The sequence below is a fragment of the Dromiciops gliroides genome, chromosome 4 (genome assembly GCF_019393635.1).
Source record: "Dromiciops gliroides isolate mDroGli1 chromosome 4, mDroGli1.pri, whole genome shotgun sequence".
Classification (NCBI taxonomy): domain Eukaryota; kingdom Metazoa; phylum Chordata; class Mammalia; order Microbiotheria; family Microbiotheriidae; genus Dromiciops; species Dromiciops gliroides.
Genome location: NC_057864.1, coordinates 242,675,212 through 242,689,225, shown reverse-complemented (window position 1 = coordinate 242,689,225; position 14,014 = coordinate 242,675,212). Strand labels below are relative to the sequence as shown.

The 14,014-nt window shown below is 46.6% G+C and overlaps 1 protein-coding gene across 1 annotated transcript in view; it reads right to left on the bottom strand.

Moving 5' to 3' along the window:
* The window catches only part of ITPR3 (inositol 1,4,5-trisphosphate receptor type 3), a 133,342-nt gene extending 121,764 nt beyond the window's left edge, over positions 1-11,578 (bottom strand). Inside the window, exon 1 of the mRNA XM_043963070.1 lies at positions 11,208-11,578. Within this exon, the coding sequence (XP_043819005.1) occupies positions 11,208-11,296 (89 nt within the window). The 5' untranslated portion in view covers positions 11,297-11,578. The remainder of the gene's footprint in view (positions 1-11,207) is intronic.
* Positions 11,579-14,014: the final 2,436 nt, after the last annotated feature.

The window sequence follows — 14,014 nt, the reverse complement described above, 5'->3', positions numbered from 1 at the left end:
GCTACCATTAACATATGGGTCCCACATTTGTAAACATTCATTTCCATACTAGCAGTGAGACATAGAATATAACTGTCTCTAAAGAATTAAAAAGTAGTCTCGCAGTAAAAGTGACAAGGTGCCAAGGGGACAGCTAGGTGGCACAGTGGATAGAGCACTGGCCCTGGAGTCAGGGAGTACCTGAGTTCAAATCTGACCTCAGACACTTAACACTTACTAGCTGTGTGACCCTGGGCAAGTCACTTAACCCCAATTGCCTCACTAAAAAAAAAAAAAATTAAAAAAAAAAGTGATGAGGTACCTGCTAGGTGTGTAGACATATTGTCAACAAGGAACTCCAGGGAAGAACAGGAATAATAAACCTCATCAAACCTGGGAGGTAGATTTTATTCTACTCCCCATTCTGAGGAAGACAGAGGTTAAGTGACTTGCCCAGGGTTACACAGCTAGAGTCCACATTTGAACTCAGGTCTTTGACTCCAGGGCCAGAGGTCTGTACACTGTACCACCTCTAGTACTTTGAAAGTCCTTTCCTATACATACAGGTCCTCTCATTTGCAGAACCATATCAGTATTTGGGGGAAATCAGTGAATTTGAAGTCAGAACACCAGATTTTGCCTCTGCCACTTCCACTAATTAGATGTTAGTCCTTGGACAAGTCGTTTCCTTTTTTGAGCCTCAGTTTCTCTCATCCACAAATTGGATATGATAAATAATAACAAGAGAGTAGGGGGGAAATAATATTTATACCACACACTGTAAAACCCCAAATGTTATATAAATGTGAGATATTTAGTTGTCCCAGTAACCTAGTAAAAATATGATCATTCCTATTTCCAGAGGAGGACACTAAGAAAGGGGTGTGACTTGTCCAAGGTCACACATCACTTGAACACAGGGGAAGGAGGGGGAAACAGGAGATCCAAATTAAAATGAACATCAAGAACAAGTCATTCCCCAATTGAGAAATGGTCAAAGGATATGAACAGGCAGTTTTCAGATGAAGAATTAAAGCTATATACAGCCATATGAAAAAATGTTTTTACTGTGTTCTAAGAAATGAGCAGGCAGATTTTAGAAAAACCTGGAAAGACTTCCATGAAGAGATGCTGAGTGAAATGAGCAGAACCAAGAGAACATTGTACACAGTATCAACAACATTGTGGATGCTCAATTGTGATAGACTTAGTTCTCAGCAACAGGATGATCAAAGACAACACCAAAAGATTCATGATGGAAAATGCTTTCCACATCCAGAGAAAGAACTGATGGAGTCTGAATGTAGATTGAAGCATACTATTTTCACTTAGGGTGTTATTTTTTTTTTGGTTGTTGTTTCTTCTTTCTTGTGTTTTTTTTTCCTTTTGTTCTGATTCTTCTCTCACAATATGACTAATATGGAAATATGTTTAACATGAATGTAATATATAACCTATATCAGATTGTTTGCTGGCTTCGGGAAGGGGAAGAGAAAGGAGGATGGGAGAAAAATTTGGAACTCAAAATCTTACAAAATGTTGGGGGCAGTTGGGTGGTGCAGTGGATAGAGCACCAGCCCTGGATTCAGGAGGACCTGAGTTCAAATCCAACCTCAGACACTTAACACTTACTAGCTGTGTGACCCTGGGCAAGCCACTTAACCCCAATTGCCTCACAAAAACAAACATATAATTGGAAAATAAAATAAAATTCTAAGAAAAAAATAAAACAACAACAACAAAAAAGAACGAGTGATAAGCTCAAACTATATTAAATAACTTTGAAATATCCTTTGTTTAAGGAACTGATGAAAATAAAGTTCTAGCATTTTTTCCCCTAAAAAGAAAAAATAAACATCAAGGATAGCCACAAAGGGAAAGAAAAAGTCACAAAAGGGAAGGATGAGGAGAAGGGCAGCCTACTACCTCTTTCCCTTCCAAACGCTTCAAATGGAGCAGATATTCATCCCAATGGTATCACAAGTCTGTTTTTCCTACATGGGCTCAGACTGGGGCAGTGGTTAGAAGAACCAGCCACAATATCTCAACCACAGTTAATTATCTTTTCCCCTCAACCTGATCTTCCTCCCAATTTCATTATTTCTGTCTGTGGCACTACTATATATCTTACTTTCAAAACTTAGGTGTTATCTCACCCAATCAATCAACAAATATTTATTAAGCACTTACCATGTGCCAGATACTGGATTAAATACTAGCAATATGAAGGGGAAAATTGGAATGCCCTTGCATTCGAATGGGGGATAGATCATGCAAATGAAATATAAATGTGTGTATACATATATATACACACTCGTATATACATATACACACATATACACCTATATACATACTCATATGAGAAGATTATTATTAATAATGGACTTTTTGGGGACACAGGAACCCTCTTTGCCTCAAGGGCTTACCTGGGGAGCCTTGTCTGATCTCTTTCAAGGCCATCCCAGAGTCAATAAAGTTGGAAGCCAGACTTTGAATAGAGTCTGACCTAAAAGCTTTGCCCTCAGAGGGTCTGTTTTTCATAGACCCAGAGCTGCAGGGCACTGTTCATTCTGATATGGACCACCCTCAGGTCCTGTCAACAAATGGATTTGAATAATGCCAGCCAATTAGCTTGGAACAGTGACCTGTGGGATGCTTCCCCGTCACTCTTAGCCTGAGATACTGGAGGAGGCAACCTTGAGTTCCCCCTTGCTCTCCTCCCTATCTAGATAATGTAGGGCCTCTGAACTCTACTTGGAACCATGTGCTCTCTCTACCAACATTTAATATGATTAATAAATGCCAATAATAATGCCAAAAACCGGTGCACTAGCCTCTAATTTAAAAGTGGTAATACATTAGAAACCCCAGCTAAGTTCCCCAATAACTTAGAACAGGGAGGGCAGCTAGGTAGCGCAGTGGATAAAGCACCTGCCCTGGATTCAGGAGGACCTGAGTTCAAATCCGGACTCAGACACTTGACACTTATTAGCTGTGTGACCCTGGGCAAGTCACTTAACCCTCATTGCCCCACAAAAACAAAACAAAAACAAACAAACAAAAACCTTAGAACAGGGACAGGCTTCCCCCAAATATTTCAAACGACACACTCAAGATATAGAGTATTTGAGAGGAAGGTACTCCCAAATAGTGGAAGGCATTATGGCTGGCTGGACCTGGAAAGACATCCCTTGACCCTCATACCTAATCAATTACCCAGTCATGCTGATCTTCCTTCCTCTCTGTTCCCACTCCTACCAGCCCAGTAGAGGCTCTCTTGGCCACCAACAGCCTCCTCCAGGACCTTCCCATCTCCACTCTCTCCCCTTTCCAACCCATCTTTCATACTACTGCCAAGCTCATCCTCCTGATTCACAGTTCTTCATAGACCATCAGAGCTAGAAGGGATCTGAGACCCAAGGAGATGAAAGGATCTGCCCACAGTCGCAAAGTCCATTAAGGGGCAGCCGCAAATTAAGGAGATGAAATATCATTGGAACAAAGAGGGGATTCCATCTGGGGATCCCTAGGAGAAAAGGAAGAGAGTCAGAATCCTATAGATCCTTCAAGGTCTGCCCCCTCCAGGAAGCCTTCCTTGACCACTGCCACCACCCCATGATCTCACCCTCATTGAGCTCCTGGACCACACTGAGCACTTAATGGGTATCTACCACCTGGCAGCATCACCCAGCTTTCCATATGTGTGGGTATCCATTCCTGGAGGGCAAGGACATTTTAGCTTTTGTTTTTCGATATAGCAAGCACTTTAACATCATGCCGCCCACAACGTTTGCTGATTCAAGGGTCTCTCCAATTATGGGATTGGCTTTCCTTTATTGACCATACCTCAATAACAACACATGCGTCTGTCTCCCACAGCCTCCACCACAGTTCAAGCCTTCAGAACATCTCACTTGAACTCTCAATTCCTAAGGTCATAGAGTCGGAGCTGAAAGGGACCTTAGAAGCCATGGAATCCAACCCCTTCCTTTTACAGAGGCGGAGACTGAGGCTAGAGAGGTTACAATGACCTACCAAAGGGCGAGCAGCTACCATGCTAAGTGTCTGAGTCAGAATCTGAACTAGCATCTTCCTGATTCTAGATCCACTGCTGTATCTTTCTTTCTTTCTTTCTTTTTTTTTTTTTTAGTGAGGCAATTGGGGTTAAGTGACTTGTCCAGGGTCACACAGCTAGTACATGTTAAGTGTCTGAGGCCAGATTTGAACTCAGGTACTCCTGACTCCAGGGCCGGTGCTCTATCCACTGTGCCACCTAGGTGCCCCTCCATTGCTGTATCAACCATAACCACCTACCTGTCTCTTAAATGGCCTCTGGTTCCCACCTTTGCCCCTCCAGTCCTTTCTCCATACACCTACCAAAACAATTGTCCTAAGGCACAAGCTTGCCTGTGTCTTCCCCTGCTGAAAAACCTTTTGCTTCCCATAAAATAAAAACATGTTAGCCTGCCATGTAGAGTCCTCTACAGCGAGACCCAACCTTCCTGTCCAGATTTACTTCCCATGATTTCCTTTCCTATCTTAGAATCCTTATTTTCTGTTGAGACTCAGCTCAGTTGCCACCACATGTGAGAAATCTCTTGTGATCCTCCTAATTGTTAAGTGTTCTCACCTCCTCAAATTCTCTTGCATTCACCTCTCAATCTATATGTCATATCCCCAATAGAATATAAGCACCCTGAGGGCAGGAACATTTTTGTTGTTCGATCCCTAGCTTGTATCATAGTGATTCACACATAGCAAGCATTTAATAAATGTGGAGCTCCCTAACACATCTTTGCATTCCCTATGGTGAACTTATCTAGGTTGTCCCTTGGAAGTAAGACTGACATATACTATCTGTCTCTGAATTCCTCCTTAAAGACTTTTGCGGCCTGGTAAAAAACAATTAGAACTTGCCCGCCTAAGTATTTGAGAAACTAGGTTCTGTACCACACCACTAGGAGGTATTATTGTAGGCCTTTAACATATATTAGGTACTCAGTAAATAGTTAAATTAGGCATGGCCCGTGAGGATGGGCCAAGGTTGTTATGGCAGACAAACAATCCTACTATGTGCCAGGCACCACATTAAGCACTGGGAATACAAAAAGAGGCAAAAGACAGTCCCTGCTTACAATCTCATGGAGACATATATAGTCATCAGAATGAGGCTACTGGGGCAATAGGTATGATAGGCAAGAACCGTCCTCCCACATACATTCTCTGCAGAAAGGAAAGAAAGAGTCTTTCCTTGGGCCCTGTCTACCTAAAGTCAAACTATCAACCCTCCCCCATGCATTCAAGTCCAGTGGCAGAATTCAGCTTGTTTGCCTATTGTCCAGCCACTGGATGGGTCCAACCCCCTTCTAGAGGCTCCTTCATTACCACAGTGATCTCAGCCCCACCTCCCCCTTCCCTTGCCCAGTTCTATGTATGTAGTTCAATAGCTGCAGGACCAGCCTAGGCCAGACTGGGGAAATCTGAGCCCCTGAGTCAAGAGCCAAAAGGAAGAGACTTCTGGCTCTCCTCTCTTTCTCCACAGTCTGGCTGGGACAGGCATGGGCTGACTTTCTGGATGGGCAGGGGCCTTCTGCCCCTTCTACCTCTGTTCCCTAAGAATGTCAAACAGAGGAGACAGCTAGGTGGCGCAGTGGATAGAGCACCGACCCTGGAGTCAGGAGTATCTGAGTTCAAATCCGACCTCAGACACTTAACACTTAAATAGCTGTGTGACCCTGAGCAAGTCACTTAACCCCAATTGCCTCACAAAAAAAAAAGAATGTCAAACAGAATGACTTCCCCTCAGCATAAGGGGGCACTGGAATTGGCCAATGTCATGCCCAAATGGTCAAAAGACCCCAGGGGATGAGGAGGAAGGGGTGATAGGAAGCTTGGGAAACAGCAGAAGGGAGCTGAAGCCCAACTTACACAGGAAGCCTATTTCTTTTTTTTTCTTTTTTTTCTTTTTTTCTTTTTTTTTTTTTGAGGGACAATGAGGGTTAAGTGACTTGCCCAGGGTCACACAGTTAGTAAGTGTCAAGTGTCTGAAACCGGATTTAAACTCAGGTCCTCCTGAATCCAGGGCCGGTGCTTTATCCGCTGCACCACCTAGCTGCCCCCAGGAAACCCATTTCTAGGACCCAGAAATAATAATTCATAGATTTAGAATTGGAAGGGACTACAGAGAGATGGTCACCTATTCCAAACCCCTTCATTTTACAGGTGAGTCATCTAGTTCAATTCCCTCACATTTTACAGGTAAGGTAAGTGAAGCCCAGAGAGGTTAAGTGATTGCCTTTGGTCACACAATGAGTGACAGAGCCAGAATTTGAACCCAAGTCCTCTGACTCCAAATCTTACTGTTCTGTCCATCAGACCAAGATACCTCCCTCCAAAGATAGCCAGGTAGTTCACCCATGCAGGCTCCCTCTGGCTTTCCTCCATGGAGTCAGGGACAGGGCACAACTCCTGTGGGCTCTCTCCAGAGGGTAGAATGAGGACCTCTCCCCCCACTCCCAGGGGTCAGAATTCCTTCTCACACTTAGCCACCACTGAGAGATGCCTTCTCTAATCAGCCCTCTCTGATCTCTCTGACTGCTTTCAACCTCTGGAGCTGCTTTTGTCTGGTGTTGTTGCTACCAAGATCAGGATTGTACTCTCTGGCCTCCCAAGGGAAAAGGGGAGGGGGGGGCAGGTGCTTTGGCCCCACCCAGCTTCTAACCTCTCCCTCTTCAGTAGCAGGCAGGCTTGCCTCCCCTGAAGCAGGATCCTGTTCCTCCTGGTCCACCCCCTCCCACGACTCCCCCATTCTCCGCACTCCTCCCCTCCCTGCCTGTCACTGAGTTAATGTACAATCTTTGACAGGTACTCGAATTAACCAGAGAAATCTAATTGACCCCTTGGGTTTAGGGTAAGGAAGTGGGAGGAAAACAAGGCCTGGCTGAGAAGAAAGAGCACTAGAGGTTTCCAGGGTCTATTAAGAGACTTCTGACCAATCCACTGCACCTATCCCTGACCTCAAGTACAATGAAGAAAGGCACCTTGCAGGCAGGCTGCAGTAGGGTCCAAATTCTGTCCTTACAGCTTACTCCCTTGGGCGGTCTCATCTGCAAAATGAGGAGTTCTAAGGTATCTTCCAGTTCCCAATAGGTGAGACTTCTCAGCTGAAGGCTCAATTACTGGGTGCCTCAGCACAATGCTAGGCACAGAGTTATAAAGGATAGATAACAGGTCCTACCTCTACCCAGATGGACAAGATACTTATAGATTCTCTCTCTCTCTCTCTCCCTCTCTCTCTCTCTCTCTCTCTCTCCCCCCCACCCCCCCACCCCCCCACCCCCGTCTTTCTGTCACTGTGTCTCTCTTCTCTCCTTGTCTGTCTCTGTTTCATCTTGCCTTGTACAGTATACATGATTTCCAATCTTCTTCCTCATGAGGCTAAATGGCCTAGGGCAGAGGTTCCTAACCTGGGGTCTACAGACAGGTTTCAAGGGGCCTGTGACCTTGGATGGGAAAAAAAGTTTCATCTATTTCAATATAAATGGTTTCCTTTGTAATCCTAATACTTTTTTTTTTAAGGCAATCAGGGTTAAGTGACTTGCCCAGGGTCCTACACTTAGTATCTAAGGTAGGATTTGAACTCAGGTTCTCCTGACTCCAAACCAGTGTTCTATCCAATGTGCCACCTAGCCCCTGATCCTAATACATTTAAAAGCAATATTCTGAGGTTTCACCAGGCTGTCAAAGGGGTCCATGGCACAGAGAATGTTAAGAACCCTCGGCTTAGTACAAAAAACATTGGTCTTAGAGTCAAAAGCCTTGTCCTGGAGTCTGGTCTGACACTACATGACCTTGGGCAAATCAATTTTCTGGAACTCAGTTTCCTCATCTATAAAAGGGGAATAAAAATACTTTTACTATTTACTTCATAGAGCTGTCGGGGGAAAAAAACTCTTGTAAACTGCTATTACAACATTGTAAAGACAAACGACTTTGAAAGGCAAGAACTTTGATCAATGTAAATAACCAACCACAATTCAGAGGACCAACAATGAAGCATGCTGCCCACCTCCTGGCAGACAGGTGATGGACTCATGACACAGAATAAGATGTATAGTTTTGGACAAGCTGATGAGGAGAATTTTTTTTTTGCTTTATTATCCATATTCATTATATGATTTTGTTTTTTTCTTTTCTTTTTCCCAATCAAGGGAAGTGAGAAAACATAAGGCCTAGTACTTGAAAAAAAATTAAGTAAACTTTTATTACTGTGAGCTCTTATCATTAATAAACACTTAATGAGCATCTAATAGGAATACTGTTATAGAATTGGCCCGGGGTCCAGCCACCACATGAGATATGACTGTGAAGCCAGAGAAAACTCTCTCTCCCAAGGATCCTAGCATCCTGGGGATTTTGAGTTGGAAAAAGCCTTGGAGGTCATCTGGTTCAATGGTGTCAAACTCAAATAGAAACAGGGGCCATTAAGTCATACATAAGGATCCTTTTGGACTCCATATTGACTGAGAAAACCACATATTAACATTATCGATGTTTTATTATACTTTATTAATGTTGTTAAATAATTCCCAATTGGCAGCTAGGTGGCACAGTGAAAAGAGCACCAGCCCTGGATTCAGGAGTACCTGAGTTCAAATCCGGCCTCAGACATTTGACACTTACTAGCTCTGTGACCCTGGGCAAGTCACTTAACCCCCATTACCCTGCAAAAAAAAAATATATATATATATATATATTTTTTTTTCCCAATTACATTTTAATCTGGTTTCAGGGATTACTTGGGAGTATTGTGGGCTGCAGGACCACATGTTTGAAACATCCAATCTAGTCCAATCCCCTCATTTTACAAATGTAGAAACTAGGAATTTATGAGATTTAGTGACCTGTCCAAGATCACACAAATGGTAGAGTTGGGATTTGAACCCATGCTCTCGGATTCCAAATCTAGCATTTTGTTTCCACTACCCCCAGCAATTGGTATTAGATATGACCTGAGCCATGAATACATCCTCTTTTGCCCGTTTTCAGACTAAGGTCCAGGTGCTATGTTGGATGGTCACCAGCTCACTCTAGATCAACATTTGCCCTGGAGGGGGGGGCCTCCTCTCAGGTTAAACTCACTGGGTTTAAAAGATTCCTCGGAAAGAAACTCTCCAAAGGGGAGGAATGGGGGAAGAAAGCAGGGAGGAGGCCACTATCTCACAGGGCCTGCATATAACTTTTGCTTGATAAATGTTTGTTGATTGATTGAATAATCCCCACCATTCCCCCTTTTCAATCTACAATAGGTACAAGTGGAACTACAAAGGGAGAGGGTAGGGTAGGAAGTGTCTTTGCCTAACAAATAAGACAACAGGAGAGATTCCAATACCATTAATCCTGGTCTTTGAGGGGGGGAGGCAGGTGTTTATAAGAAGGGATGGGTTTCTGAATGGAAAGTGCTTCTCTCTGCAGAAAGGATTGAAAATGGAGTTTGGATAAGGGAAATGGACACTGCCAGACAGGTGGAGTAGGTGTAATGTCTGCTCACAGCATCACAGGCTTGATGCTGCAAAGGACCTTGGAGGTCATCTAGTCCAACCACCTCATTTGACAGATGAGATAAGATAGGATTGCACAGAGATTCTGGGCAAGTATGAATTTGCGGGTCATGCTCCTAGGGAAGGACGGGGGGAGGACGGGGGCACGAAGGGGTAATAAGATTTAGAATTAGAAGAGATGTAGAGGGGCAGCTAGGTGGAGCAGTGGATAAAGCACCGGCCCTGGATTTCAGGAGGACCTGAGTTCCATTCCGGCCTCAGACACTTGACACTAGCTGTGTGACCCTGGGCAAGTTACTTAACCCTCATTGCCCCATGCCAAAAAAAAAAAGAAGAAGAAGAAGAAGAGATGTAGAGACCATTTAGTCCAAATTCCTTATCTTATAGAAGAAAAGAAGTTAAGTGACTTACCCACATTTACAGGGGGAAGAAAATTTCAGAGTCAGGATTCAAAGCTAGTTCAGAGGATGGCAAACCCAGTGTTTTTTGTCACTATTCCAAGGAGTTTTGCTCCATCAAAAGGCTCCCAGTTCCAAAGATTAATGAATTAGGGTTTAAGGTTGGGGACGGGGGGCACAGAAGAGCTGTGAAGCCACTTGATGCCCAGTCTGCAATGCCCCTGCAAATAAAGCAAGGTCTTGCATCCGCTCTCCTTAATTCTGAGTTCTGGGTTCCAGTCCTCTCCCTCCTCTTCCCCCCTCCGCCTAGCTTCCCAGACAATAAGTAGATACGGCTGTTTATCAACCTCTATACCTAGGGGATTGCAGTGGAGAATTAATTAATGTTTGCAAAATGCTCAGGGAGACCTAGGGGGTGGTGACCCTGAGGCGCCAGGTGGATGCCAGATTTGTTGACAGACTCTGCCCGAGTGAGAGGAGGGGCTTGGGGAAGAAGGGAGATAATAGGATCGGCTAGCTCTTAATAATGGAAGGGGGGGGTACCATAGCCTCGATGTAAAAAGTGGAAGGGAAAGGTTAAAACTTTGTATCCATTTGGATGCTCCGGTATCGAGCATAGAATAACAGAATTTCACAGCTGGGAAGTACCTTAGAGACCGTCTGGTCCAAAATGAAGGAATCCGAGGGAAAAGATGCTGAGCTAAGAGCCCGAGAGTGGTGGACACACTGGTGTGTGCTGCCCGCAGAAGCCCCTGGGAGAGCCCTTACTCACATCCTTACTCCAATCTAGCACCCATTATACTCTCTTCCCGGGGACCCCCGACCCATCCTCCCTTCACCCAGCTGCAGCTCAAGCCTTCCGTTTCTTTCACACCTGGGAAGGGAGTGGGGGTGGGGCTTAGGGAGAAGGGCTCAGTCTCTTCCCTTTACCCCCTACAGTAGGAGAAAGGGGAGTCAGAAGAGTTGAAACTCTGCAGGGGAGCAAAAAGAGGGGAGTGGTAACAGGGGCGGGGGACAACCAGCCAGCCTCATTGGGGCCCCCGCCTCCTACCTGAGCAAACACTCACTTCCTTTCTCAAAGAAAAATATGCAAGCATTTCCACCTCCCCCCACCCCTTCCTAACTAACCCGGGGCAGCAGTCTCCGAGTTTGGAGCAGCCTCGGACTCTCCGTCTGTGGGCGTGGGGAAGAAGGCGCACTGCCCACAACGAGGGCAAGGGGGACCCGCTAGCCCTCACCCCCTCCCGGACCCCCCCCCTTTCTCACTCACCCCAGGGTACTGATGAAGCCATTGACCGAGCCCTCGGCGTACAGGGAGACGATGTCCCCGATGTGGAGGAAGCTGGACATTTCGTTCATGGCTGCAGGCGGGCGTGCAGCCTGGGCACCCGAGGGGGCGCACTTAGAGAGGGTGAGGAGTAAAAGAGCTTTTCAGGGGGGCGGGGAAGAGCGCCCCCCCAAACCTCGGAGCAGCGCGGTCAGCTTTGGCCAGGGTGGGCTCCGCCTGAGAGTAGCGCGGGCCGAGGGGAGGGACGCGTTTGTTCCTGGAAGGCTGCCCCGAGGTCTCCGCGCGCCCTCCCACTCGCCAGCCGAGCCCGGCTACTGCCCGCCCGGCTAGCTACCTGCAATGGAGGGAGAGCAGGAAGTCTGGGGCCGCCACACACATGCAAATCCAGCCCCGGGAGGCGGGGAGGCCACACCCCGGCTCACCCCACACCCCCCTCGCCCGGGCTGGGGCCAGTCGGGCTGCGCCCATGTCAAAGCTAAGGAAGGTGGAGGGATAGGAGACCCTGCTCCCCAATCACCCGAGCGGGGAAGGGATCGAGACGTGGCACGTTCCCGCTTCCAAATACTCCGGGGCCCTACCCTTCCAGCCCAGATCCGAGACCACAGCCCGGGGGCTGTAGACAAGGTGCTGGGGGGGGGGGGCAGGAAGAGAAAGGGGTTGAAGGGAGCTGAGAAGTCTGAGCGAAGTAATCCCGTAGCCACACGAAGACCCCTTTCCAGGGCGCACCCACCCGATTACGCAGCAGGGTTAGTGTGAACCTTCCCCCAACCCCTAGTGCTGGTTTGGATTTCCAGCTGTGGAGGCGAGCTCCACTCCCAAGGGCTACAATCTCTGGGCAGGAATGGGAGGTTGTGAGAATTGTGCCGGACTGAGTAACAGGGGTGGGGGCAGAAGGCACTTTCTCCTGCCTTGAGTATCGGTCTTGGGGAGCCACCGGACTCCAGAAGCGGAAAGAAGTCAGCACAGCCTCCTCCCAGTCTCTACTCTTGCCCTCTCATTTTGTGTCTCGCGCCCAAGAGAACGCAGGATCCTTCTATTTCAGGCAGCCCCGGGACTGCTTCGAACGCACTCCCTTCTCCCGCTCCCAGCCCAGCACTGTCCCGCACCGCCCCACTGGGCAGGGCGCGCTAGCCGGGTCCCTGGAAATCGCTTCATTCGGTAAAAACCTGAAAAGGCCTTTCATTGCAAAAGAGAAAGTCCCCGTCTTAGGGTCTGGAGGGGAAATAAAACAACAGGATGGGTTTTGTTCTCTGCATTTTTTTTTCCGCTCCAGATTCCTCTACACAAAGCAAAGGGATCCAACTTTCGAATCTGTTCAGCTTCTCCCTCTCCTTGCAGCCGGGTGAAAACTCTCCCTCGCTCTTAATTCCCCAGCTCCTCCCCCCGCCCCCGCTCCCCGCCCCCACCCCGCTCTTGAGCACTCTCTCTCTTTTTTTAAATGAAAAAGAAAACTACTTTTTTGTTTAGTATTAATGTGCTACAAACTAAGCCCATGCACTGCAGGGTTCCTGCCCTCCGGGATAGAAGGCAGAACTTGCTGTGCGAGAGAGCACACACATACAAATATACACACACATTCTCGAACACACACACACACACACACACTCACAAGTTTGTGCACCACGCACGCGTACCCATCGCTCTGTAGGGGGAGCTTAGAATCACTTAGCTTTGTTTTCTGTACTTTGGTGTTTATTTTCCTCTTATTTGACCTCCTGAGGCGGGATAACTACTAGATGGGCGACTTGCCCCGAATTCACCTCTTTCTGCCCCCGGGGAAGCTCACCTACTAAGAAAGAGGGAGCACTGTGGAGGAGGATTCTGAATGAGGAAGAGGATAGGTGGATGGGGCTCCCCCAGAATTACGGGACAGTTTGGAAGGAAGCTCCCTTCCAAAAGAGAAAAGATGAAGGCAAGGTGGTGAACTTGAGAGAGGCCTTTAGAGGAGTCCTCTGCTTGACAAAGATTGTCAATCCTGGAAGGGACTTGAGATACCATCTAGTCCCACCTCCTCATTTTACAGGTGGAGAAACTGAGGCTGAGAAGTGGGAAATGATTTTCCATTGCCTGTAGTCCCAGATATAGTCAGTGGAAATCTGGGACTGGAGCCTAGATTCCAGTTCAATGTCTTTCCACTCACCCAGGTTATTCTCAGGCTCTTCCTGTTTTAGATTTGAGATTGGGATACTTGGCAGTTTGGATACCCACAGGTTCAGCTTTACTAAAGCTGACAGAAGGGGCAGGTAGGTGGCACAGTGGATAAAGCACTGGCCCCGGATTCAGGAGGACCTGAATTCAAATACGCCTCAGACACTTGACACTTACTAGCTGTGTGACCGTGGGCAAGTCACTTAACCCTCGTTGCCCCACCAAAAAAAAATATCATTAAAAAAAAGGATATATACTAAAGCTGATAGGAATAGGGTTATTTGGCCTTCACTGATGCTATATTAGAGTCTGGGAAGCCTCTCCAAAAATATCTCCCTCACTGATTCTCATTGTATCTGAATCCTCTTTCCAAATGTCAGCTTTAAAGAGCACAACTGCAAGTAACTTAAGCAACCTCTGAGCAAGACCCTGTGGAAATGGCACAGTAGGTGACTTCTCAGATTGGGTAGGGCCTAAAAGGGAGGCAATAGGTAGGACTGACTTCTTGGTTCTGAGTACCACTAGAGGTAGTTGGGAAGGGAGGGAAAGGGGGAGAAAGGAGAGCTTTGTGGGAGAAATATAAAATTAGGCTTTAAAAAAGACTGGAAAGAATGTCCATATTAGAGTACAGAAAAATAAGA